General features: G+C 43.6%; 1 protein-coding gene across 5 annotated transcripts in view; it reads left to right on the forward strand.

The window, feature by feature from the left end:
- The first annotated feature begins 12,966 nt into the window (after nt 1-12,966).
- Nucleotides 12,967-24,941, forward strand: part of LOC116600848 — a 131,628-nt gene continuing 119,653 nt past the window's right edge. The window contains exon 1 of one of the 5 annotated variants that reach the window (XM_032361223.1): nt 12,967-13,455. In XM_032361223.1, coding sequence (XP_032217114.1) covers nt 13,110-13,455 — 346 coding nt within the window. In that variant the 5' untranslated portion in view covers nt 12,967-13,109. The remainder of the gene's footprint in view (nt 13,456-24,941) is intronic. The other 4 variants (XM_032361222.1, XR_004289833.1, XR_004289834.1 and 1 more) reach the window with 4 other exon arrangements.

The raw sequence follows: 24,941 nt of genomic DNA on the forward strand, positions 1-24,941 counted from the left end.
AACAGAGTGCCTACTTTCTCCTTTATGCATAACCAAAGGGCCCACTGAAGCATGTTCCAGACAAGAGCTGTTCTTTCCCACCAATAAACCTCCTAGAATAATGTTTTCAAATTAGGTTCCCAACCCATTGGTGAGTCAAGAAACCCACTGAGTGGGCTGCAACTGACATTGATTTAAAAGATGAACTAGAGAAAACCAGCCACAAGAGATGTTTGCAATATTGGCATTTTTATTTCCATGAAACAGAAACATTCAGAAGGGTACCTATGTTTCCTTCTCCCCACTTGTCTACCTCAACCCACAACAAAAGACAACGCTTCTGCTCAGCTTTAGGGGAGAGAGCATTCCTACCCATACCACAGCCACTCTGTAGGCCCCCTCATAGCTGGCCCAAGGAGGAATCGAGAAGGTACTAGCTAGTCCAAAAGGCTGGAGCCTGACTCTACATCCCTGTGAAGCAGGAGGTAAAAATGGTGCTCGATGTGAGCATCCTTTTCTTCTTCTTGCAGCTGCGTGTGGTGGCAGTCTCACTCTAGGTGTTCCTTGAGAGTAGGCCTAGCAATCCTTGTGCTGTCTGTTCAGATTTTTGGTCTGCAGCGTGAAGGTGAGGGGGGCCAGCCCTTTACTCCTGTGCAGTGGGTTAGGTGAGTGAATTAGAACCTGCTGTTCAGGTCTTGCTGTTCTAGACTCAGCCAGTCTAGAGGGAAAACCCCATCTTGGCTTCTCCCTCCAGCACAGCTAACCAGACATCCCTTCCCATCAAATACATCTAGTTCTGTGTTTTTGGATTGACTATCAATGTAGATATTTAGCTCCCTTGACAGGAAGCCTTGGAGGTTTGTGGCACCAGAACTCCAAACTACCTACAAGAAATACCCAAGGCCTTGATGGTATGTAAACTACGAAATGATTATGAAATATGTAAATTTCATGAATGTTTAAAAACTTATTTGCTGTAAGACTTTAGGCAAGTTTTTAATCTTTATTAGTCTTGCATTTTTAATATAAGGTAGTAGACTTGATATGTCATCCAGAGTGACAGTGACAATGCCCAGCTCATAGGGCATTAGTAGAGATTTCATAAGATAATGCAAACAAAGACAGTGTCTCACACACATAGCACATAGGTGTAATGACTGGGAATATCTCATCATGGATATCAAAGCAAGAAAAATGTGAAGGTCAATAGTAAAAATAAGAGAAAAATATGATTCAGGGAAGAAGAAAGTTAAATGAGACATACTCTTAGGGCCAAGAGAAAGGGAAAAAAAAATGAGTCATGAGAATAGAGACCTAGAAATATTGAATTTTATGTAAGTTCTCTGGGATCTCATTCTAAAATCAAGCCATACAGCCTCCCAGAGATGGGACTATCAGACCATCAGAACCTGATACTACCACCATGCAGGCGGGTGCTGTCTTTGCCTGTCAGGTAAGCAACTTTGTGCCCGTATGGAGGGTTAGTGACACATGGTTAAACATAATTAAGGGAACGCAGAATTAGCTCTATTCCTTCCCCAGATCCCACTAAAATAACATTAGATGAAAAACAGCACAGCATACCTCACAGGAACAAGGAAAATGAGAGAGAAGACTAACGCGGGCAAGAAAGAGTACATGATGGTGAGTGCTGTGAAGGGTGTAAACCTGGCAATTCACAGACCTGTACCCCTGGGGATAAAAATATATGTTTATAAAAAATAAAAAATTAAAAAAAAGAATAGCCATAAATTTTAAAAAAAGAAGAAAGAAAGAAAGAAAGAAAGAAAGAAAGTACATGAACAAGCGAGGCCAGCTGACAGCAGAAGAAAGCAAGCTGAAATCCAAATGTCTGCAAAGGGGAGGGGTAAGCTAATATAGAGCCAGCTGGTTCGTCCACCGAGATCCAGAAAGACTCAGGAATTGGGGGCACCAAGTATTTTTGATGATAGGGATGTGAAGTGGGCCTCAAAATTGGATTGGTTGAATCCACATTCCTGCCACTTCCTTTTGCAGCCAGCTAGCCAGCCAGCCAGCCACTTTCCCTCCTTTAGGCAGAAGACTGGAAATGTATTCTAGTAGATTATAAGCTCCATGAGGGCAGGCATTTTCACCTATTCTGATTGTTGGTGGGTTTGATTGCAAGCACCTAAAAGTATGCCTGGCACCAAGTGCTAAGGAGATACCAGGTAAAGAGTTTGTTGAATGAATAAATGATGAGAAATCCAAAGAGTATGGACACGAGCTGCAGATGAGTAAAGGTACTCAAAAAGAAAGATAAAGTAAGAATCTAGATTTTAAAAGCAAAACGAAAAAAATCATGATGAGATCTTCAGGTTCCTAGAATGCTGACAGCCAGGCTTAACCCTTCCCCACCCCCAAAGAGTGTATCTGAGTTCCTTTCTGGTGTATCTGAACAGTCCAAGAGAAGAGACCTACGGAAACCCACAGAGGCCTGCAATTAAAGACCAAATGTCTGCTGCATCACCTACCACAACCACTGTGTAAGCCCTGCACGTGTGTGCACGTGCACACACACACACACACACAACACACGTGCGTGCGCGCTCAGAGGTTCTAATCAGAACTAGCCAAGCATCAGTAAGCTTTTGAGAAAAGCTAACATGAAAAACACAAATAAAAACAAGGGACTGGACATTGTTTAAAAGAAAAACAAAAAAGAAACAAGAGAGACTGTGGGGGAAAAAAAGAGAAAACTCCACAAAGGAAATAATACTTTCCCAGAGATGAAAAGATATTGCATCCCTATAACCAGAACATTTATTATTAAAAAATAAAGTGTGTATATGGTGGATGGGGAGAGAGAGGCGGCATTCAGAGAGTAAAAGTGGTTTTTCTTTTTTTTAATGCCAAGAAGACAAAAAAAACCTATCAGTAACACCATCATCAGAATGTATATCTCTTAGAGAAAAAACTTATAACAGGTGTTTACACTTTGGGGGAAAAGTATTTAAATAATTAATAAAATTTAATTTGAAAATTTCGCAAGTATTATTCATAGAGTATACAATACCATTAATATAACACTGAAATGCTTGTACACAAAATAACAATATTTCATTTACTTAATTAGTTTATTTAGTAGGCTCCAGGCCCAGCATGGAACCCAATGTGGGGCTTTAACTCACAACCCCAAGATCAAGACCTGAGCTGAGATCAAAGGTCAGACCCGTAAACAACTGAGCCACCAGGTGCCCCAACAATACATATTTTATAAGGACACACACAAATGAAAAGATACACATCAGAATTAGAATGTTTGTATGTGAACAGGGGAAGGGAATGGGATTAAGGTAGGGAACAGGGTAAAAAAAAAATGGAGGTATGAATAAAAAAATCTTATCAATCAAATAAGAGAAGATCCATGCATAGATTAATAATAAGAGTAAGTCATTGAGGAAAGTCATAAGAGATATGATTAGCTGAAGCTTTTGCACCAGAGTTAAAAGAGAGAGTATCCCTATGTTATTTACAGTTCTTTTGGTTAGAAATAACAGAAACCCAACTTGTACAAGAATAAACAAACCAATAGCAATGAGCTGGCTTACTGAAGATTACAGAGGTAGTCAGCTTCAGGAAGGTTTGGATCCAGACTCAGATCATGTTGACAACTCTCAGGTCCACTGTCCCAAAACTCAGTGGCTTAAAGTAACCATTTGACTTTGTTCATGTGTGTGAGGAATTCAGGTAAGGCTCAACTGGACAGTTAATTTCTAATTCACTTGGTGTCAGGTGATGTCTGGCCACGCCAGAATTTCTCTTCTATGACAGTTTCTTCATTCATGTCTGGTGCCTTGGTGCTCCGTGTCCTGACTCCTACATACACACACACACACACACACACACACACACACACACCTCTCTCTCTCTCTCTCTCTCTCTCTCTCTCTCACATACACACTATGCATTGTAGCTTAGTTTTTACTCAATTGCTATTTCTGTAAATTACTTTTAGAGTAAATAAACTGGCACATCTAAAGTTCCTTATTTGCATCATCTCTTCAGTAATTCAGTCTGTTAACATATATGGATGGAGGATAGAGAAATATTCACGACCTCGCAATTATTGTTCGGGGCCATAGTTTAATCTCTAAAAGAGGTTAACGGGCCTCATAGAGTAGAACTAAGTATATAAATCTTGGCTGAAAGCAGACCATGTTCTCCTGAAATGGGAGGGCCTGTAGGCAAAGTTCAGTGCATTATAAAATTTTGATGCATTGTACAAATGTGAAGGCTTATTAATAATTATGGAGGGACCACTGTGTCTGCATGAAAAAACTCCCTTCTTTTCAATGTCAGCATACTATTACAGTTCTTCTCTTACACTGAACCTATAGAAGATTTGGGGGGGTTGTTTCTTGTTTGTTTTGGCAGAAGAATGGAGCACAGTTTGAGATTACTTGTAGGAAGAGTAACCTGGACTCACGTAAGGGGAATTGGGAGGAAAACTCAATCTGTGATCTCTAAATTTTTTATTGTGTACTTCATCAGTAAGGACTTTTGAGTGTGTGGTCCAAACATGTGTGTTTTTATTTACATATTATCTACCTGAACTACTGCACTAACAGAAGGAAAAGACACATAATAAACGTAGCTATAATTTCTAATGTTTTTATCGTGCCCTCAGTTGACTATCGTGGAGACTAGAGTCAGAAAGACAGTGGAGAGACCTTTGCAATTATCAAGTGAAGTTTATAAATATATATATATTTTTAAAGATTTTATTTATTTATTTGACAGAGAGAAATTACAAGTACACTGAGAGGCAGGCAGAGAGAGAGAGAGAGAAGGAAGCAGGCTCCCTGCTGAGCAGAGAGCCCGATGCGGGACTCGATCCCAGGACCCTGAGATCATGACCTGAGCCGAAGGCAGCGGCTTAACCCACTGAGCCACCCAGGCGCCCTATAAATATATTTTTTAACATTTTATTTATTTGAGAGGGATTGTGAGAATGAGGGGGAGGAGGGGTTGAGGGAGAAGCAGGCACCCCACTGAGTGCCCAACAGAGGACTTGATCCTAGGACCCTGGGATCATGACCTGAGCTGAAGGCAGAAGTTTAACCAACTGAGCCACCCAGGCGCCCTCAAGTGAAGTTTTTAAGAAAATAACTCACTTGTCAAGTTCATCATTAGGATACTTACTAATTTAAGGATGTTAATAAAGATGGGCTTTCTCTTTTAAGGAGGAGTAAGCATGCTGTTATGGGGTAGAGTGCTGAACACTGGTCCCAGTGTTAACCAGCCTAAGAAAAGAGGTCAGGGTGACAACTGCACTGTGAAACATAATTAATATTTGTAAAGGGCTTAGGGCCAATCAGATTAGAGGCAGGGTCAAAGGCAAGATTCATTATTACTGCCAGGTTTCTGAATTCCAAGTCGATTCCAAAAATGTGACCTAATCTACCAAAAGCTTTGGCAGATTTACAGAGTAGCTTGACTGAAGTTGCCAGCATTGTACCCCACAATGTCCTCAAAGTACAAATAATAGAATTTGGCATATGTCCATCTAGCCCCAGAATAAGAGCCTCTGCTCTCAACAAAATGTTTAATTTCCCTGCTCGGCATTCAGAGCCTCGCATTAATGGTCCCAGTTAGCTTTCATTCATTCCTTCAACATTTCACGAGTCCTGTTGTACATCAGGCAATGCCATAAGAGCTGAGGACAAACAGTAAACCAGACATGCCCTCAGGGAGCTTATAGTCTGCTGAGGGAGACAGACCATACAAAAAAGGAAATGTACAAAACAGTGTTAGATAATGATTAAGTACAAAGACGACCAAGGCATGACTTAGAATGACAAGGGAGACAGCTGCTTACAGTCAAGACGGGGTAAAGGAACTGGCTTATCTTCCCACCTGAAACAACCCAAATACAGACAAAATATCTGAAGCAACAGTTTGCAAAATACTGTAATTCAGGTAATAAGAGGACAGTGATCCCTGAGAGACTAAAAAAAAAAAAAAAAAAAAAAGTGGGGAGACTGACAGAGTCCCCCAGTGTCCTGTCTTGAGGAAGTTTCCAGGCACAGCAGAGAGTAGGGAATTCAGGAAGAGTCTGGTGGACCCCTTGAGTTGAGAAGGGGGGATGAGAGCTCAGGGAGGTCAGGGCAGCTAGGACTCAGGGGACAGAGCACCAGAAAGAGAGCTGAACAGAAATAGAACTTAGAGACCAGAAGAGAGTCCCCTTGATGATGATGATGTGTACGATGGGAATAATGAGTAATGGGGAGCTCATGCAGATGAAGCAACCGCCCAGGGCCAGGGAAAGAACCATCTCTAAAGATTAGAGGTACCAGTGCCACATGCTCACACAGGGCCAGGAATGGAGCCTCTTCCTACCAGCCAGACTGGGAAACCTCAAGACTTAAACAGAGCATCGGGTAGACATTCAGATCTTGCTTCAGTAGGGGAAAAATCAGCTCTAGAGTAATAACTGCTCTAATCTTGTTGGATAAATCTTAAAAGCAAGACCTAAAAGGATAAATTTGTTTCCAAGTAACTTAACTATATTCCAGAACAAAGCTCAAGGCTATTTATAGGAATACAAAAATATCTAGCACAATCCATTAGAGGCCTCTGGAAGTAGATCCCATGCCCAAATCAGTAGTGGAACCATACATGACTAATAAATACAAGAAAAGACGTCCAACCTTCCTAGTAACCCAGGAAATAGGAAAATAACAATAAGACACCCGGGGAGGATTTAAAACACGAGAGGAATGTGATCAGAACACTCTTTAAATTAATGCACCTTTATTACATTCAAATTTTTAATGTGGCACGTAATTCTCAGCATAGTCTCAGGACAAAAATAGTCCATATTTCTATTTTTAGAAATACTGAGATAATAGAATAACACTAATAATAATTCCAGGACCCTGGCATTGTTGGTAGTATTCTATTATCTCAATATTTCTAGAGTAATACTGACACACTAAAAAAAAAAATAAGTAATTTTAATTGCATTTTCTGAGATTCCCCTGCATTCCGAAAAACGTTTTAGATATTCCGAGAACCATGGAGTGTAAATTGGAGTCACAGAGGTTGCAGGCTTGGTATTTTCCATTCTCACCAGAATATAAAGCTAAATGAAATTAACAGGTCTGTTATCAGGGTGCCAGAGAAAATACTTTCCATTCCCATCACAACTTAGCTCACAGGTCCACAGGGTTGACTGTGTCTGAGTCAAAACCCAGTGGCATAGGCTATAGATGGATGAATAATCTAATCATTGTCTACCAGGCTGCTTCCCTTTCGGACTCTGCAGGGTCCTTCTATTTTCTTCAGGGAAGGCCTGGGGTGAGTGGTTGACAAAGAGAATGTTTCTGTTGCACAATTTAATTACTTAGCATCTAAGTACATTCCACATCAGGGCCAACATCCAGCTCTTCTGGCCGAGTTCTAGAAATGAGCAAGGGCCTGGCATTGCTTAGACTGACACTGCTTCCTCTTGCTCCTGTGGGTTCTGTGAGAGCACTGATGCTGGCTGCCACCGAATGTGAAGGAGAAAAATCCCAAACCTCCTCGGTGAACCTGAAGGCCAGAGGGATTGTGTAGGATGGGAGACTTTAAGGAAAATAGAGGAGAATATGATAGAGGAATGAGGGAAGAGAGGGGGTTTGGCCCCTTCAGTTCCCAGCCTTTCCTGGGGAGCCTGACACCCTCCTTTCCTCCCCAGCTCTGCTGGCTGTTTTTCCTCCGGGTCTGGGTTGACTTTTTGGGACCTCACTCATCCTCCCCAAGAATAATTGATTTCGTCCAGGGCTTCTCAATCATTCTATCTTGGAGAGACCCATGCCAGAAGGAGAGAAGAATCTCAGTCCTCCCCCTCTCGCTCTCTCAGCTGGAATAGCATTTGAGGGCAAAATGGAGAACAGGGTGTGACCTTATTTCACTGGAAAAATGAGAAGGAAATGGAAGAGCAGGGGGTGGGGGAGAACAGGAGGAGCAGGTAGAGCAAAGGGGGAGTCGGAAAAGAATGAGGGAAGAAGGGGAGGAGGATGGAGAATACACAGACATTAACCACCCCAAAACTGGTCATGTTACTTTGCTTGGTTATCACAATCACCACTGAGGACTGGGAGATACTTTACATATACAGACTATATTCTTTTAAAATAGAAAATTCAGATGCATTGAAATCTGAAGAATTAGTAAAATGTAGGCTACAATTTGCCATTCTGAAAAAGTTTTCTAGTCTACTTGTCTATACTTCTCTAAGGAGGCAGAAAAATATTTTAGGCTTCTTGAACCCTAAGGTGTCTGCCACAACATTCAGCTCTATCCTTGCAAAGCAAAAGCAACCAAAGACAACAGATAAATGAATGGGTGTGGTTGCGTTCCAATAAAACTTTATTTACCAAAACAGATGGCTGGTGGTCTGGCGCTCTGGCTTTACTTTGTTTTGTCAAACCCTGGTCTACACAATGACTTTTTCTTTTTTCTATAATAAGAAAAAAGACACATTTATAATACACAAACCACCCACATTATTCATAGAGAATTTATGCATTCAGTTTAATAAAAAAAAAAAGAATGAACGAATGAATATGTATGTAGTATTTAAAAACATAGTTTACCTGAAATTCCACTACCCTGAGAAAGAAATCCCTGTTAACATTTTGGCAAACATCATTTCAGATGCACTGATTTGGATGCGTGTGTGTGTGTGTGTGTGTGTGTGTGCGCGCGCGCGCGTGCTCTTCTTTATATGTGAGTGGGAAATTCTATGTTGTTCTTCTATAACCTGCTTTCTATGCTCCAAAATATGTTCAGGGCATCTTCTTATACGAATATGTTTAGATCTACATCTTTTCACAGGGCACTTTAGAAAGAAGTTCTATATCATTGTCCTGATATCAATATATTGATTGAAAAGTCCTATATCAATTGAAAAGTCATGTATCAAAGTCCAGTCCTGGACATTTGGGTTGGTTCCCCCATAGCCTCTGCATCTCTATTTCCTAATGGCCCCACTGGTTGAAATCCTCCACTGATGGGAATTTTGCTAACTTTTGAGCCTAGGTAGCTGAGTCCTAGGCAACAGTGTCTGAAGACTTCCATTCTCCTGAGCTAGAGGGCCTAGTGCTATCATAAGCCAGAAAGTTCATTTTGAGTTAGTAACAACTAACAGAAGTTATTGCCTCAACTTTGGGCCACTCCCACCCAGGCCTCCGAAGGCTTCCACCCACTTGAGGATGGAACTGTGTTGAATTGCCTACTGATCTGTACCCACAGTTTTGGTCATAGCTCCTGCCTGTGGCCATACATGTTTCAACACGTTACTTGGGAATTTCCAAGACTGTGGGTGCTTCTCCCTAACCTAACTTCTACATGGGAAGATGGTAACTTCTGACTGAGCAGAAAAACCTGTTTGTGAAACACTTACCCAGGTAACCTATTCAAAAGGAGGTAGCTCTCCATAACTTCGAGGGCAGGTTCAGGCAGAGTGTGGCCATGTGTAACAGGAGAAATAAAATTCTTAGGGAGCAAATCTAATATTCCAGAAAAACTATTCCAAAGTCTGTGGAGAACTCATCATTCACAGACTCACCCATTTGCCCCCATTTTTTTCCCCATCTTTCTTCACCCATCTCTTTCTGACTGATGCTTTTGTTAGGGTGTTGTTACTGAATACGGAGTAGAAGTTCATAGAAGTAGTGCTTCACCTGTGAATTGCAACTGATTTTAAAAATCAGTTGTTCTGAGTTATAAAAACATTTCTCTTGCTTGCTTCATGAGAGATTATATAGCAGAGAAAACCATCTCTCTTTTTAAAAAGATTTTACTTATTTATTTGAGAGAGAGAGAGAAAGTGGACCTTGCCAGTGGCTGTGTGTGGCGGGGGTGGGGGGTAGGGAGAGAGAGGGAGATGGACAAGCAGACTGTGCACTGAGATGGAGCTCAAGGGCGGCTCGATCCCAGGACCCTGAGATCTTGACGTGAGGGAAACCAAGAGTCCAAGAGTCTGTCAAGTGAGCCACCCAGATGCCCTATGAGAAAATCATGTCTTCTAAAAAAAATTAATTTCCATAGAATTGGAACCTTAGAGACCATTCTCTTACAATCTATTTTATTTTATTATTATTATTATTATTATTTTTACAATTGCTTTATTTTAAAATTTTTAAAAATTGCTTTATTTTAAAGACATGCAAATGTCCAGTAGGGTTAAGTGCCCCAAATTCACACAGTTTGTTAGTGGCAAAGTCAGGACTTGATCCCAAAGGCTTCATCTCATAATGTATATTTTACATTACTACACTGCTACTCTTGGGCAGTTGGTTCATTTATTTGTATTTTTTTTGTCTCTAGTGCCACTGGAGGGGTAGAAAATAATTGGGCCAGAACATAAGGGAGGAAAAAAAAGGTTTTTTTGAAGGAGAGGTGCCTGGCTGGCTCAGTAAATTGAGTGTGTGACTCCTAATCTCAGGGTCTTGAGTTCAAGCCCCATGGTGGGTAGAGCCTACTTAAAATAAAAATTAAGAGGCACCTGGGTGCCACAGGTGGTTAAGCAACTCACTTTTGGTTTCTCAGGGTCATGAGATTGAGCCCCATGTTAGGCTCTGCACTCCTCGTGGAGTATGCTTGAGTTTCTCTCTCAGACTCCCTCTGCCGCTCCCTGCTGCACTCTCCTTCTCCCTCTTAAAAACAACAACAACAACAACAACAACAAAAAACCTTAAAAAAAAGTTAACAATTAAAAGTCTGAAGGGGAAAAATGGGAGATTAAATAGGCATATAGTACGAGAAAGGTGAAATGCAATAAAAAATTGTCCAGGGGCTGCCCAGAAGACCGAGAGTCAGGCCCTCCTGGGCTGGGCTGTGCATTGCTGTTATGACTGACTCTAAGCCCAAGTGAGATCTCAGAGATCATCTACTGGAGTGATACTGTGGAGTTTCTCCCAGATTCTCTGCTCAGCGCTGATGCATATGTTCCTGACCATTCCCAGCTGTGTCCATCAGCAGGCGTTGCCCTCAAGGAACTGCTCTGCCTATGGGTACACCTCTTCCCAGGAATGCCGGACGTGGAGAAGATTACAAAGGCCCACTTCCCGGGACTCAATCTGGTTTAATTCTGAAGAACCACACAACTCCAGTACCCTCTGGGCTCTAGGCCCAGCTGTAACCACATTGACAGGCAGCTTCTCCCTCTGCCCAATGCTGCCAACCTCACTTCCTTACAAGTGAGGTGTCACTTTTTAACTACTTGCCAATTAAACTTCAAGTAGGGTGTTTCTAGGTAACTCCATCTAAAACACCACCCGAATTAACACTTCGGGCATAGGCTCAGAATGGGACTAAAACCCCAACCTCCTGCCACATCATCTTATGAGCCTAAACCATTCTCAGCTGTTTTCCCTCTTCTGATGGCTGAAGTGCCTGTTACATACAACTTAACCTAAGCCCTCCTCCTACCAGGGACAGCCTCCCAAGCTGGGGGATGCCCACTACTAGTGTATTCTATAAGGTGATTATGCTTGCACAGGATGGGCTCGTGTTTTACTTTAACAGTTGTTATCTTAGCTGGGGATTTTCCAGAAGCAGACTTTGCAATGAAGACTCAAGTGAAAGTGATTTTATTAACATCCAGACCAACTTCACTGATGTGACATCTTAGAGTCATGCACATCTGTGCAGAAACATGGGTCCCCATATACTTGGTCTAATACTCTGTTGTTGCCAGCTTGAAATTCTTGATAAGTTAGGAACATTTTTCTATATCTTGCATGGGGCCCTGCAAATCACATAGTTGGTTCTGATTAGAATGGGTTTCTAAGAAACACTGGTAGGGGATGTAGGACCTAGAGGGGTAAGAAGGGCAAGCAAAAGAATGTGATATCAAGCAAAATCCCGAAGCAGAAGGGAGGGAATTTGGCCCAGTCTCATAGGGAGCTCCATAGACAGCAGAGAGCCACCCTGGAGTTGTCCCAGCTGGAGGCTAAGGGACCAGGATGGCAGTATTTATACATGCATTCTCAATCACTGGTTAAAAGGTGGGGCGGGGCAGAGGAACTTCTGGCTGTCCCTTGTACAGGCAAAACAAATCCTGCAGCTGAGCACCATACTCTGTGAGATGCATGTGTCTCTTACCACACCCACACTCCCGGGGCAAGGCATCCAATCACTGCCTCTACCTACAAGTATGTCTTTTGCATCCTGGTCCAATGGTTTCACTGGGAATGATACTCGATACCGAGTAGGGGGTTGGGAGGAAAGTAAGAGTAAAGATCATGCCCTAACTGTAGTCCTTGGCTGCAAACTTCCCTGGGCTTCACTTCCCTTCAGTTGGTGAAACTCAACACACAGACATCCAGCACCAATGCCACCAGACTCCATTTCAAGCATGGACTCTGCCCACACTGGTTCCAAGTGACCTATTTTGGCCTCACCTTCTCTTTTGTCTTCACCCTGTCAAACAAGAAAACAGATACCTGGGGATAAGCAAGAAGTCTGCTGAGTGGTAGGATTTCTCGTACATCCGCCTTTTTGACTCTTTCTGGACTTTTGGAGGGTGAGTGCCTCATCTGATCATCTTTGTATCTCTCCATCAGCTTTAGCATGATGCTTAGCACACAGCAAGTGCTCAGTCAATGTTCCTTGAATGACTGTTTGTATGAATAGTTCGAACTCTGTGTAAACAGAAGAGACTCTTCAAACTACCTGACCCTGAATCCATTCAGAAAGGACCAACCAAATCCAATTAATTCGTTATGCAGAACTCTGCCAGGTATGGGGCATTTGGAAGTGCAGATTTCATGGGGGGAGAAGTGGAGAAGCTCCTGATGGGCGCATGCACTTCAAATTGAACAATCCGCAGTTCCATCTCCATTTTCTGGGAAACAAAATCTCCCCATGGCCCCAGGGCCCTTTAAATTTTACTGTGACTGTTTTCTTAAGAAATTCCTGGAGCAGAGCCTAACTTTTGTGTAGGGGGTTGGCAGCGCTCACATTCGCGGCCCAGGGGACGGTTGGCATAGGGGTTAGCGAGGCGTTCGCACGCGAAGGAAGCTTTGGAGGAGTCAGAGCAGCCGAGTGGAGGGTCCTGTGAAGTGGGGGGCCCCAGCGTCCTTGAACTCCAGGGCGTCCATGAGTTTGGGGAAAGGAAAATGGGGACGGCCAAGGCGGTCAGACGTTTGTGGAGCTCTATAGCTCCCGACCTCTCCCCTTTGGCGGGCGGGACACCACACGGATTCGGCGGCCTAAGCCCAGAACAGCCCGGGTGCCTGGGCGGGTGGGAGGGCCAGGGCCGGAGGAAGGAGTCCGGGCCGCCGCCGCCCCGCCCGTCGGGCTGTCCGCCCCGCCTACCCCGAGCGAGGCGGAGCCGGCGCCCGGAGGAGCGGGAGGCGGAGGAGAGGTCGGAGCTGTCTCCAGGAGCCCTTAGAGACCGAGTCCCCGGCGGCGGCGGCGGGGGGAGCGCACCGGCAGGCGAGTGGGCACGAGCGGCGGGCGCAGGTGGCGAGTCTGCTCCCTGCGGGCACAGGGGCGCAGCGCGGGGCGTCGGCCGGCCGGTTCGGGGGCCGTCTCCGAGTTCCCGGTGTTAGGAAGCGAGATGGAGGGAGGGAAGGGAAGGGAGGAAGGAAGGAAGGAGGGAGGGAAGAGTGTCCCGGAGGGCGGGGACTGGTCGGGGCACTGGGCGCCGGAGAAGGGGATGGGGGAGGGAGGGCGAGGGACGCCGAAACCTGGAGGCGGACTGCGCGCTCGCCCTCGACGGGCGGCGGCGAGGGAAAGCGGGGGCCCTGTGGGGCTAGGGCTGGGGGCGCGGGCGCTGGGTTGGGGGCGGGAGCGGCAGGAAAGGTCTAGCAGCTCGCCCGCGGCCGTGCGCCCCGCGCCCGGTTGGGGTTGGGAGGCTCCGGTGTGCCCAGCCCTTCCTTGCGGTGGTGCCAGGCTCTGGAGGCGGGCAGGCATCTAGGGGCGACCGGGGCGCCACGCCCCTCTTCCCTACTTTCTTCCGCTCTTTCTTGGGACTAGCGGGCGGGCGAGCAGCCCTGGAACCCGCTCGCTGCTGGGTCTGGCGGGGAAGTAGCGGGTCAAAGAGGAGAGCCCAGGTCACACGTCCCGCGAGGGACCCCCAGCAGTGAGTGGGCTCGAGACTGTATTTGCAGGTGGTATGGGGAGGTCGAGGCTCAGACGAGAGTCTTGCTTGAATTTTTTTTTTTTTTAAAGCATTGTCGGGACCCTTATTACATGGATCAGGGTGACCTACCCCCCTTCCCCCCCCCTTAATTTTAGCCAAGGCAGATCAATTAAAACTAATTTGAAAACACTTTTAAAACACTGCCACTAAAGGCGTCTGACACTTGTCCCTCGCCTTATGTTTGTGTCTTGTAAACTTAAGCCATTCATAACTTGCACAGAAGAACTCGTTAAATCACCGCGGTGGAGTTAAACTTTGGACAGCCGGGGTTCCAAGAGAAGAAACTGATGAGGCCTTTTATCTCGTAGTCACCCTTGACCGGGCGTGGTTGTATACAAACAAGGTTATAGAGAAGGAAATGGGCAAAAAACGGGAGAGAAGGGAGGTCCCCTGCGCCCACGTGTCGGGGCACGTTTAATGGCTGCTCTGAGTGGAAACAAACCGGGAATTTATTAGACCTTGTGGAGTTCGACAAACTTCACATGATTAGCTTCCTTCCCATCAGTTACTTCCTTTCCTCCCCTGCTGTCTTTGCGGACACTGTTTATATTTCCTGGGGCTGTTGTAGCTTCGTCTGAATGGACTGTCTATAATGAATCTTTTGGGTGTTGTCAGAGTCAGGGTCTGTGTCTGTGTGTTTGCTGCTTTAAAAGCAGAGTTCGGCTTTGTTTTTAAAGTGGTAGTCACCACACTGCACCATTGCTGGTGCTTCTCAGCTCTCCCTGTAAATCATGGCAGGATGGCGGCCCTCACCTAGGAGAACCAGGAAGGCAGGCAACGCAAGAATGATGGGGTTGGGTTTTACTATTGCCAAAACAATCACATTCAAGTGAAGAGCTCTTTTTTTTTTTTTTTAAAGGCTAAATTGTATGTATTAACAAACCCCTTTTTTCAATAAACAAACATGATTCACACACGTAATTTTTAAAAGTAATCAAACATTTTATAGACTCTTCAGTGATAAAAGGACTCTGGGATCCAATGTTTAGTCCCTTTGCTTCCCTAACAGTTAACTAGCACCATAAAACCCTAGTTTAAGTCCAAAAAATGCTGAGCAGTCTAACAACTACGTGTTTAGACCTTATAAAAATGTGTTCGTATTTTTACTGTGTTTAACCCAGGTCATTCACTAGGTCTTGATCCCTGACAGCATTTGAATTTGTGTAGAAATACGTAAAAATGTGAAACAGTTTCACAAGAGACTAAGATTAATACCTTAAATCTTTCCGTGTAGCAAGCTCCAGTCTCATTTGAAAGATTAGCTCTCTAACAGTGAGATTGGTGGTGTTGGGCTGCTTCTTGTCCTCCCTTGTTGAAGGACATGGGTGGTTGTCAAGTTGTGATACCAGAGAGCTTCATAGCCAAAACACTTGAGGAAGTGGTTCCCTAATGCCAGATTAATTTTTTTTTCTGTTGTAAATCTCTCTGATACAAGAAATTAAAAATTTCAAATGTAGAATCACATTGTTCATTGCTGGATAAATGGTCAGATTTGTATAGGGTGTTTTTTGTTTTAAGTTTTGTATATCAGTTTAAGCTTAATTCAGGGAGGTAAGTTGTGGAAGTCAGATTTTTCTGAGGCCTGATGTGGAAGAGAAGCCATTTAACAGTGGTTTGAAGTATGAGTTTGGATGTGGATAGACCTGGATGGGAGTATTAGTTATTTAATCTTTTCAGTCTGATTGGTAAAATGTGGATGATCGTGGTCTCTGTCTCAAGGATTATTATGAGAATATGTGAAACAATCTTTGCAAAGCACTTTGACGGCACTTAACACGCAATTAATGTTCAACATGATTAGATATTTTACTTCTCTGGCTTAAGCTAGCAGCAGGCTATTGGATAAATTACAAGATGGCAGTTTAAGCCTTCTGGAAACGCTAGATAGAGCTATTTTAAATTCCAAAGAAGATACCTGATCCTATAGGTAGAGCTATCTCTCTATCTAAACCTGTGTGCCATGTTTCTACCACAGTGGTATGAATAATTATGATTGATGGATCAATCGCTTTAATACGCTTTTAGTGCTGAAATTATAGTCCTATAATATTTTTAGAGCCAGGCAGTCAGAAACGTTTCATTGATCATATTTTAAATTTAAAGAGAGTTTATATTTTTAAAAGTTGTGTTTATTAGCCTGGGTAGGAAATTAAACCAGGAACAGACATATTTATCTTTAACTAAGTATGATTTTTAATTAAAGTATGAAAAATGTGACCCAAGGGTTTCCATTTATTTTTCATGTACTGATGTTCAATGCCAACAGATAAGCCATCAGAAACATTTAGGACTGTTTGGGAGTTTGGGAGCACTTTGTAAACGTTTTATTAAAGTGTTGTGACTGGTTGTAAACTTTTGTGAGAATGAGTGTTTAGCTGATTCAAGGACTCTCCTCATCACATTACTGAATCAACTGCAAAATTTAAAAAATGCTTCTCTCTTTAAGCCTAATTCTTTTAAGCACCTGTTGTTTCTTCCTTAATGCATATCAGGTACCTGTGATTGGACTGATTGGAATGGTAGTTCCTTTAATGCATGACTTCCCGTTTTACTGATTGCCCCAGAGAGATACAGAAATGGAACTTTATTTAAAGATTGTAAAGGGTACAGTGTTTTTTTAAAAAATATAACTGTTTTTTAAATAATTGTAAATGGTATAATGTTATTATGAATTATTTCTTGCCTATGACATTATATGCTGAAGCAGTGAAGGACTTGATTGAATAAATTACCGAATCTTTTCACTCCTAGAACATCATAGCATAGTGCTGGATTCCTGTCTTATTCTTCTAGGTGTGTGAAAGTGTGGGCAAGTTGCTTCATATCTTTCTGCTTCCACGAGGTATTGTGAGGGATAAAAGAGTTAATCTACCTAAAGCATTTAGAACAGTGACTGGCACATGGTTTCTGTTCAGCAAATATTAATGTTAAATTATTCCTTCCTGAGATTTTTCTCTTTCTAAATGTTATATAATGAGCATGCATTACTTTTGTAACAAGGAAGACAACTATAGGAAATTTTAATGTTTCCCCTAAATCTCAAAAAGTTCAGTAATTTAAAAAGTCCTGCCAGACAATGCTTACAAAGTAAGAGAACATAACTAGACAATTGTCATTGCATTTCTTAAATGCGAAATGGATTGCTACATTAATTTGTTCAACAAATTAATTCTAGATCTCAATCCCATTTTTCTTTCTTATTAGAAACTTAAAAAATAAAACAGTAATCCATGAAGTTCTGTGTTATGGTAGGTTACATAGGGGAAGGACAGTGTGCACAGTTACAGTGCATTATTAACAATTATAGCTAGGTCAAAAAAATTTATTCAGATGAAGGAAATTCTAGAAGAAAATTCAGACCAGTGGATGGTGGGATTCTGGGGCTTTCCTTTTTTTGTATCCAGTTTCCCCAGTGAATGAAAAAAAAAAAAAAATATATATATATATATGTGTATGTGTGTGTATATATATATATAAAATCTCCTTGTGTAACAGTTACTCAGTAAAAACTCTGGCTTATTAGCTACAAATAGCAGGATTTTGTTTTAGAAAAAAATACTGGATTGCATAGCAGTTGAAGGTCCTTAAATGTCAAAACCTTCGTAGTGAGAAATGTTTAGCAGTAAAAGAGAGGCCCTTTCAGAAGTTTGTAGTTTTATCTTTTTTTTTTTTTTTTTTTCTTTAGAGATTGATTTACTGGAGAGAGAGCAAGAGCATGGGGGGTGGGAGGGACAGAGGGAAAGAAAATCCTGAAGCTTCTCCCTGCTGAGTGCAGAGCCCAACGCAGGGCCGGTCCTGGATCCCAGAACCTGAGCTGGAAATCCAGAGTGGGCAGGCCACTTAACCGACTGAGCCACCCAGAGGCCTCTGGAAGTCCATCTTAAGAAATAAATGTCTGGAATTAAGCTTTGCATACAGACCACATCTACCAAGCTTGACTTTATGGAAACGGTCACTTCTCAGGTCTAGATCCTGCATTGGCAAGCTGCGTGCACACACCCGCTTCAGCTGTCACGTCCTCCTCCACAGTCCTGAGGAAGACATCAGTGCACTCAGTTTAACAGGAAAGTTTGACAGATTAAAAAAAAGTACTTCCAGTGCAAGTATGTGCTTCCATATATTGAGCTGTTCCCTGTCCTGGGCCCCAATATAAGCCCTTCACATTTATGATCTCACTCAGTCCTCACAATAGCCCAGATGAGGAAGTTGGAGGTGGGGGGCCCTGAGGGGCAAGACCAGAATTGGACCCAGCGTGGTTCCGACTCCGCGTCCTGTGGACTGTGCAGGCTCTGCTGAAGCTGGCCTGGAGGTGTATCCCATGAAAGGGGCTGGGGGGAAGGGGAGTGGCGGTTCCATTTAGAAACTGTAGATCAAATTAAGAGAAAGATGGGTAGAGGACTCTTTAGGGTGTGCTGACCCTGACCTGAGGAGAATTATCACTGCCTTTCCATCAGGCTTAGCCCTCTTCAGTCAGAGAAGTCAAAGCTTCCAGAATTGCCTCAGAGACCCGGCAGGCATGAAGTGATCTGTGAAGTCGGCCTCTCCCAGAGAGGCCTTGAGAATACAGAGGAGGGAACTGGCCTGCTGAGTGCTGTTCTAGAACCGCCTCATACCAACCGGTCCTGCCCTCCCCACTGTGCCTCTCTCAGGAACAGCAGTGAGCAAGTGACTTGGATCTAGGGTACAGGGGAGTGATTTGACTGAAGGTTACTTGTAGCTGGATTTTTCCATTTATTGCCTAGTCTTAAAAATCATTTCTAGTGTCACTTAAATGTTGGGTTTATCATGTCAGACTTTATGGGGTACCGTAAAAGTGCTTAGTGTGAGCGTCTGGTTGCTATCCTCTCACAAGGAGAGTTTCTGTCTTCTTTTAATGGCTCTGCATTTCAGAAGATTACTGTATAATAAAAACCAGAGTGTTGCAGATGGGTTAAGACTTTTGATACTTTCAATGCTGCTGGAGAATTAATAGCTAAAAGAAGAATTTCTTTTAGGTCTGCTTGTGAACCAGTTGCTAAGAATCTTTTGTAGTTTTTCACATTCGTTGACTATTAGCAGAGACTTGGCTTTCTTACAGAATAGGTGATCATTCTCCTGGCAGTCCATGTCATGTAATTGACATAGGTCCCCCTTTGGTTGACCAAAGAGAGTCATGTAGCTTCTGGTTTAACTTGGGTGGCATCCTTATAAATGTTCACTGGTGTGGGCTATGAATCAACCATTACCTCTGTACTTGCATCTCTGTACAGGGAGTTCAGCCTGAATGGCTGTGTGCAAACCGCACAAACCCCTTGGGGATAGAATCTTAACCTTACCGATAGAGAATAATCAGGCTTTTATTGAGCTGCAGATACTATGGGCCAAAATGTCCTGGAGCACTGAACCTTAAACCCTAGCTCTCACCAGGACCCTTTGACTAAGACCCCAAGCTTGTGGTGACCTCAATTTTTGTCTGCTTTTCACAGAAAAAGTTATTACGGAGGAGCAACACAATTTATCTATCAACTTGGGCTAAATAAATCTAAGGACGGAAAGAGGAATCAAAATCCAAAAGCTGCTTGGATTTTATTGAGGCTCAGTGAGGACTTTGTTGCTGTAAAACCATCACACTGGGTTTATTCAACCTGAATCTCAGGCAAATTGGAAAGTGTTGAAGCCAGCCGACTTGATCCCTGTCCTGTACCCAGACTACTGAAACCTTTTGAATTATTAGAGCGTGGCCTGCACGTGAGACCATGGGGTTTCGGGTGTATAATGTCTTGATTGGCTGTTCAGACAAGTTGTCAGGGGAGAGTCGGATGCCTGGCCAAGTAGCAGAAGGATTGAATTGTGAGTTCTTGACAGGGCTGCCTTGAACTCTTGTACAGGTTGTTCACTGCACAAGAGTGTCTGGCCAAAGAAACAAGTAGGGGCTCAGATCTGCTCCAAGAACCCCATGCTCTAGGCTAGAACTGACTCTTCCAGGAGAGAGGACTTCTTTCTGATGCCATTGAGTCCGCAAGGCTAGGTGCACTTGGAAGGGTTGCTTTCTTCTGACTCACACAAGGGCACAACGTGGCTGGCATAGCTCTGCTTCTCACAGGCCTCTTCAGCCACAATAAACTTGAGCTGCTATGAGCTGGCAGAGTCTGGCACATAGTAGGCGTTTAATAAATGCCAGGGGAATGAAGCAATAAAATCACATCCTCTGTAGTGTGTGTGAAGTGCATGGGCCAGTGTTCTTTGTTTTTTAATCGAATCAGTAAAATTGATTGTATGTACTAGGAAATGCACATTTAGGGGCACACATGCCCTGGGATGGGTTTCTTCCTCTTCCATTTGTCATTTCCTAAAGGGCAGGTAAAGTGCTTAGGGACTGTTGACATTGTTTACTGTTTGTCGAACACCAGCAACATGCTCAGTGTTGCCTGATACATGCTGGGATCCCTGCACCCCTTTTATGGTCTGATGAATACATTGGTGACTCCTGGGAATGTGCAAAGGGATTTGTGTGGTTTATTGACCAGCCTGGGCCCTTTCCTTGGGACGGGGCTGGGCAGTGGCTACAGGAGCCTTTGGAACTGCCCTGTGAGCAACTGCTTCTCATACGGAATGATTTTTCTAGCTATGGTAAGAGGAGGAGAGCCTTATTGCTAAAGCTACCAAAAACGAAGAAAGGGAGTTTGTCTGTGCCCCCTCAGTGCCAGCTGGCACTTCTTGCATACTTTCTCTTTTGAGTTGATCCTTTAGAAAGCCTACTCTCAGAATTAACTTCCTCTTCCTGGCGGCTCTCCGGAGAGGCAATCACACAGCAGGTAGGACCAGTCACGTTGGATTGATCAAACTGCTAAGACAGGGGTTCTGAGGATAGGGGCGCTGGTTTGTACTTAGGACTTTGGCCCTCGCACCTTCATGCAGGGACGGCAGAACATACAGGGGAAGAAAAGCTCACAGTACAGAAACCTAAATGCCTGTTGCATTTTATCTTGGTTAAGTGCAGCTTTCTTCAGGCAAACTCCGATTCCCAAAGCAGAAATAGCAGGAGTCCCTACTGAATTTCTTGAAATAGCAGATTTACCTATTGCATTTATACTTATGGTTTGATTTTACAAAATGCCAGGAAGCTCAACTTTTCAGGACTCTCTGTTGAATTAAGTGGGAATATCCTGGTACATGCTTTGCCCTCTTTTTTTTTTTTTTTTTTTTTTTTACATAAATATCTGATGAGCAGCATGCTTCAGCCATTCCTGTCCAAATTGAGAAAGCAAATAAATGCTGGCATGTTGCCTGGGAGGTAATCTTAGCATTTCTCTCTTTGCCTCCCATTTGCCTGCAGGTCTCTGACTTTCTTCTGGCTGCAGTAAAAGTCAGGGACCTTAGGGACGCCCTCCACCCCACCCAGCAGGTGATGTAGAACCGGGCAGAGATTCTCCAGCCTTGCTGGGCTCACCTGAGCTCTGGACTGAGTTTCACGCATTCACAGATGTCTCTGTGAGAACTCACCCGCCTCTGTGCAAATCTCCCAGATCCCTTCTGAGCCGAACCCCTCCTTAGACAGGCGACTTCCAGGCTGGTCCTGTCCTCTTCTTCATACTCCAGTGAAAAATGGCTGTACAACCTCTTCAGTTTTGTTTTGTTCAGTGAGCTTTACACCCAGTGTGGAGCTTGAGCCCAAGATCGTGAGATCAGGAGTCACATGCTCTACTGACCGAGCCAGCCAGGTGCCCCTCTTCATTTTTTTAATAGGTTGTGTATTTATATTATGTGGTCCCCCAAGCCCTCATACCCATATGTAAAGGTAAACCCAGAGAAACCTTGCTCCATCCCTTCCCCATCTAAGTCTTTCCCAGGGTGCAACTGGTAAATGTAGCAAATAATATATGTATGTATGTGTGCGCACGCACATGCGCGTGTGTGTAGTCGTAGTAGGTCCTGGAGATCTCCATCAGCACACGGAGATCTCTGTCTCTCTCCAGCTGTACATTATTTTGTCACTCCGTGGGCGCACCATAGTTTATTCAACCAATCCCCTTTGCCAGACTTCCGGATTGTTGCCAGTCTTTTGCTGTTACAAACAGGTCTGCAACAAACAAAGGTGTAATAGGTCCTTTTGCCTTTGTGCAGCTGTACCTACAGGACCGATTCCCAGAAGTGAGACTGCCGAATCAGAGAAGGGTTGACTCATTTTGCCTTCTTACTGGCAAATGCACTGGATGGCCTTATCCCCCACAGCCCCACCAGCAAGAAGTGTGTCAGCTCTTTCTATTTTTGCTAACCTGGTTGGGGAGAAACGGTAACATGGAGTTGTTTAAGTTCTTCAAACAGTGAGTGAAGTGGAGGTTTGGGGCCATTCGTGCCTTTCTCCCTGTACGCTGTCTGAGCCTGTCCATCCTTCTGTGGGCATTTATTGACCTTTCCTCCGGAAACAAGCCTTTTGCCTACATTGCTGTCAGAATCTCTTAAATACAGACGTAAGAATGCGGTGGCTCTTTTGGGCCTCAGGGTAGAGGGGGCTGCCAAATTGTCAGTGCAAAATTGAGAGAAGTGGAAAGTAGGGTTTTATGCCAGTTGCTAATGTCTGATTTATAAATAGTTTTGGGCTAATGGTATTATTAAACTGGGGCTTCTCCAAAACCATAATGAGGATGATCTTCTAGTCTAGAATTTCTCCCTCTCAAACAAAAACAAGAGATTAAGAACGTATAAATTCCAGTGGCATTTCCTGCGAGATCTTTTAGGAAATCTAGAGTTTTCTGTTGATGTGTATCTCCTGAAAGGCTCTACGCACTGCATTTTTTGTTTGTTTGTTTACCCACTGAATTGGGCTCCTGTTCTCCATTTGACTTCAGCATCAGGGAGCTGTTCTACTCTGTGGCCAGAATGAAAGAGAGGAAAGAAAAAGTGCAATGTGAGTAGACCAGTCGGGGTTCAGGATTCAGCAAGAGGTGTGGGACTGGAGTTGCCCAGAATTGTCTTTCTTCTTGACAGGCTCTTTCTGTCAGCTCTGGGAAGGATAGGTTCACATAAAATTAATTTTCATCTTTTTAAAAATGAAATCCGTCAAAAGAGAGAGAAATTGTGGTTTAGCAAAAAAGATGACTGGTTTTTTTGGTTTGCTTTTAGAAATTCATATGAGGCAGTCCTGTATAAAGTTAGCCTACAGCTCTATCAAAAAAGAAGAAGAAGAAGAAGAAGAAGAAGAAGAAGAAGAAGAAGAAAAGTAAAGAAAAGCTAAACCAATCCCACATCAGCCACAAACTGTCCTTCCTGGAGCTTGCACATGTAGTAGAGGCCCATCAAAGCTCCAGAAAGGAGGACCTGATGGGCCTTGATTCCCAGGGCCCAGTGACCCCTTTCCACTGTCTGACTGTGTCGATGATCCTAATTTATGAAGGAGGCTTTTCAGTTCTCTGGATGCTTTTTAGTTTTCCTTCTACTACTTCTTTCTGTTGCCGTAGTGTTGGCCTCCCCCACTGCAGTGTCAGCTCATAGACAGGCTCTTGGTCTGCTGTTCTGTCCCCAGTACCTAGAAGATTGCCTAGTACCTTGAGGTGCTCCATCCACGGTAGGTGAATAAATGCTGGAGGGTAGGTAACTTCTGGACTTGGCTGGGTCTTGGCAGTCACCCGCATGTGAAAGGGATGCCTGTCAGACGTGGGCCTGGCATGGGGGCGTGTCATGTTAGCCATTCCTGGCCTGGTCTTTCAGCAGGATTTTCACCATCAGGTGCTCTCTGATAGTATGCGTGATGGTTTAGGGCTCAGGCTTACGGTTTGAATCACCTGGACAAGTCACTGACTTCTTAGAGTCTCTGTTTGCCTATTTGCAACATAGAGATAATAACAACAAATTCAAGAGGCTATCCGTTATGGGACATGCCATTATTCTGTGTGCCAATAAGAAAAATATTGCTATTGATTCAACTCTAACCCACGGCAACCCTCATCAGCCTTAAGACTTTATTAGTTTTCTATGGCTGGCAATAATAGGCTACTACAAATTTAATAGCTTAAAGCAGCACATGCGTATTATCTCACAGTTCTGTAGGTCAAAAGTTGCATGGGTTTGGTTGGTTGCTCTGGGCTTTACAAGTCCTACATCTTAGGCTCTGGGAAGGATCCATTTATAGGATCATTGAGGTTGTTGGTAGACTCCAGTTCCTGGCAGTTGTCAGGCTGAGGTCCCAGCCTCGTTCCTGGTTGTCTGCTTGGGCCACCCTCAGCTCTTAGAGACCTCTCTCTGGTCCTTGTACTTGGACCCTACATCTCAGAACCAACAACAAGTCTTTCTCATGCCTGGAATCTCTTTAAGGTCTCCTTCTGCTGTCTTTGCCTCCAGCCAGAGAAAGTTCTGTTTTTAAGGGATCATTTGATTCATTTGGGTCTACTTGGATAATCCAGACTGTAGCCCCCCCATATTAAGGTTTTTAACCTTAATTATAACTGTGCAGTCTCTTTTGCCATGTAATATAATATAGTCACAGGTTCCAGGGATTAGGACATAGGCAGCTCTGGGAGACCATTTTCCCTACTCAAAGAGTCGTCCCAGTATCAGGGATGTGAATAGAATATGCTTCTTAGAATTAATGAAATACTATCTTTAGCTTAGGACTAAAGGAGCTACTGATGTATATAACCATTCAGTGTGTTAATAGTAAGTGCTCAGGTATTAAGGATTGTTATTATAATTAATATCAGGATCATACTGCTCACATTAAACCTATTATTTTTAATTTCGGTGGAAGTCATTCACAGTTAAGTGCATTTGGCGCTGATTGGGAGGAAATCAAAATTAACTGTTCCAGCAGTTAATTTGATGACCATGA

The sequence above is a fragment of the Mustela erminea genome, chromosome 10 (genome assembly GCF_009829155.1).
Source record: "Mustela erminea isolate mMusErm1 chromosome 10, mMusErm1.Pri, whole genome shotgun sequence".
NCBI classification, from domain to species: Eukaryota; Metazoa; Chordata; class Mammalia; order Carnivora; family Mustelidae; genus Mustela; species Mustela erminea.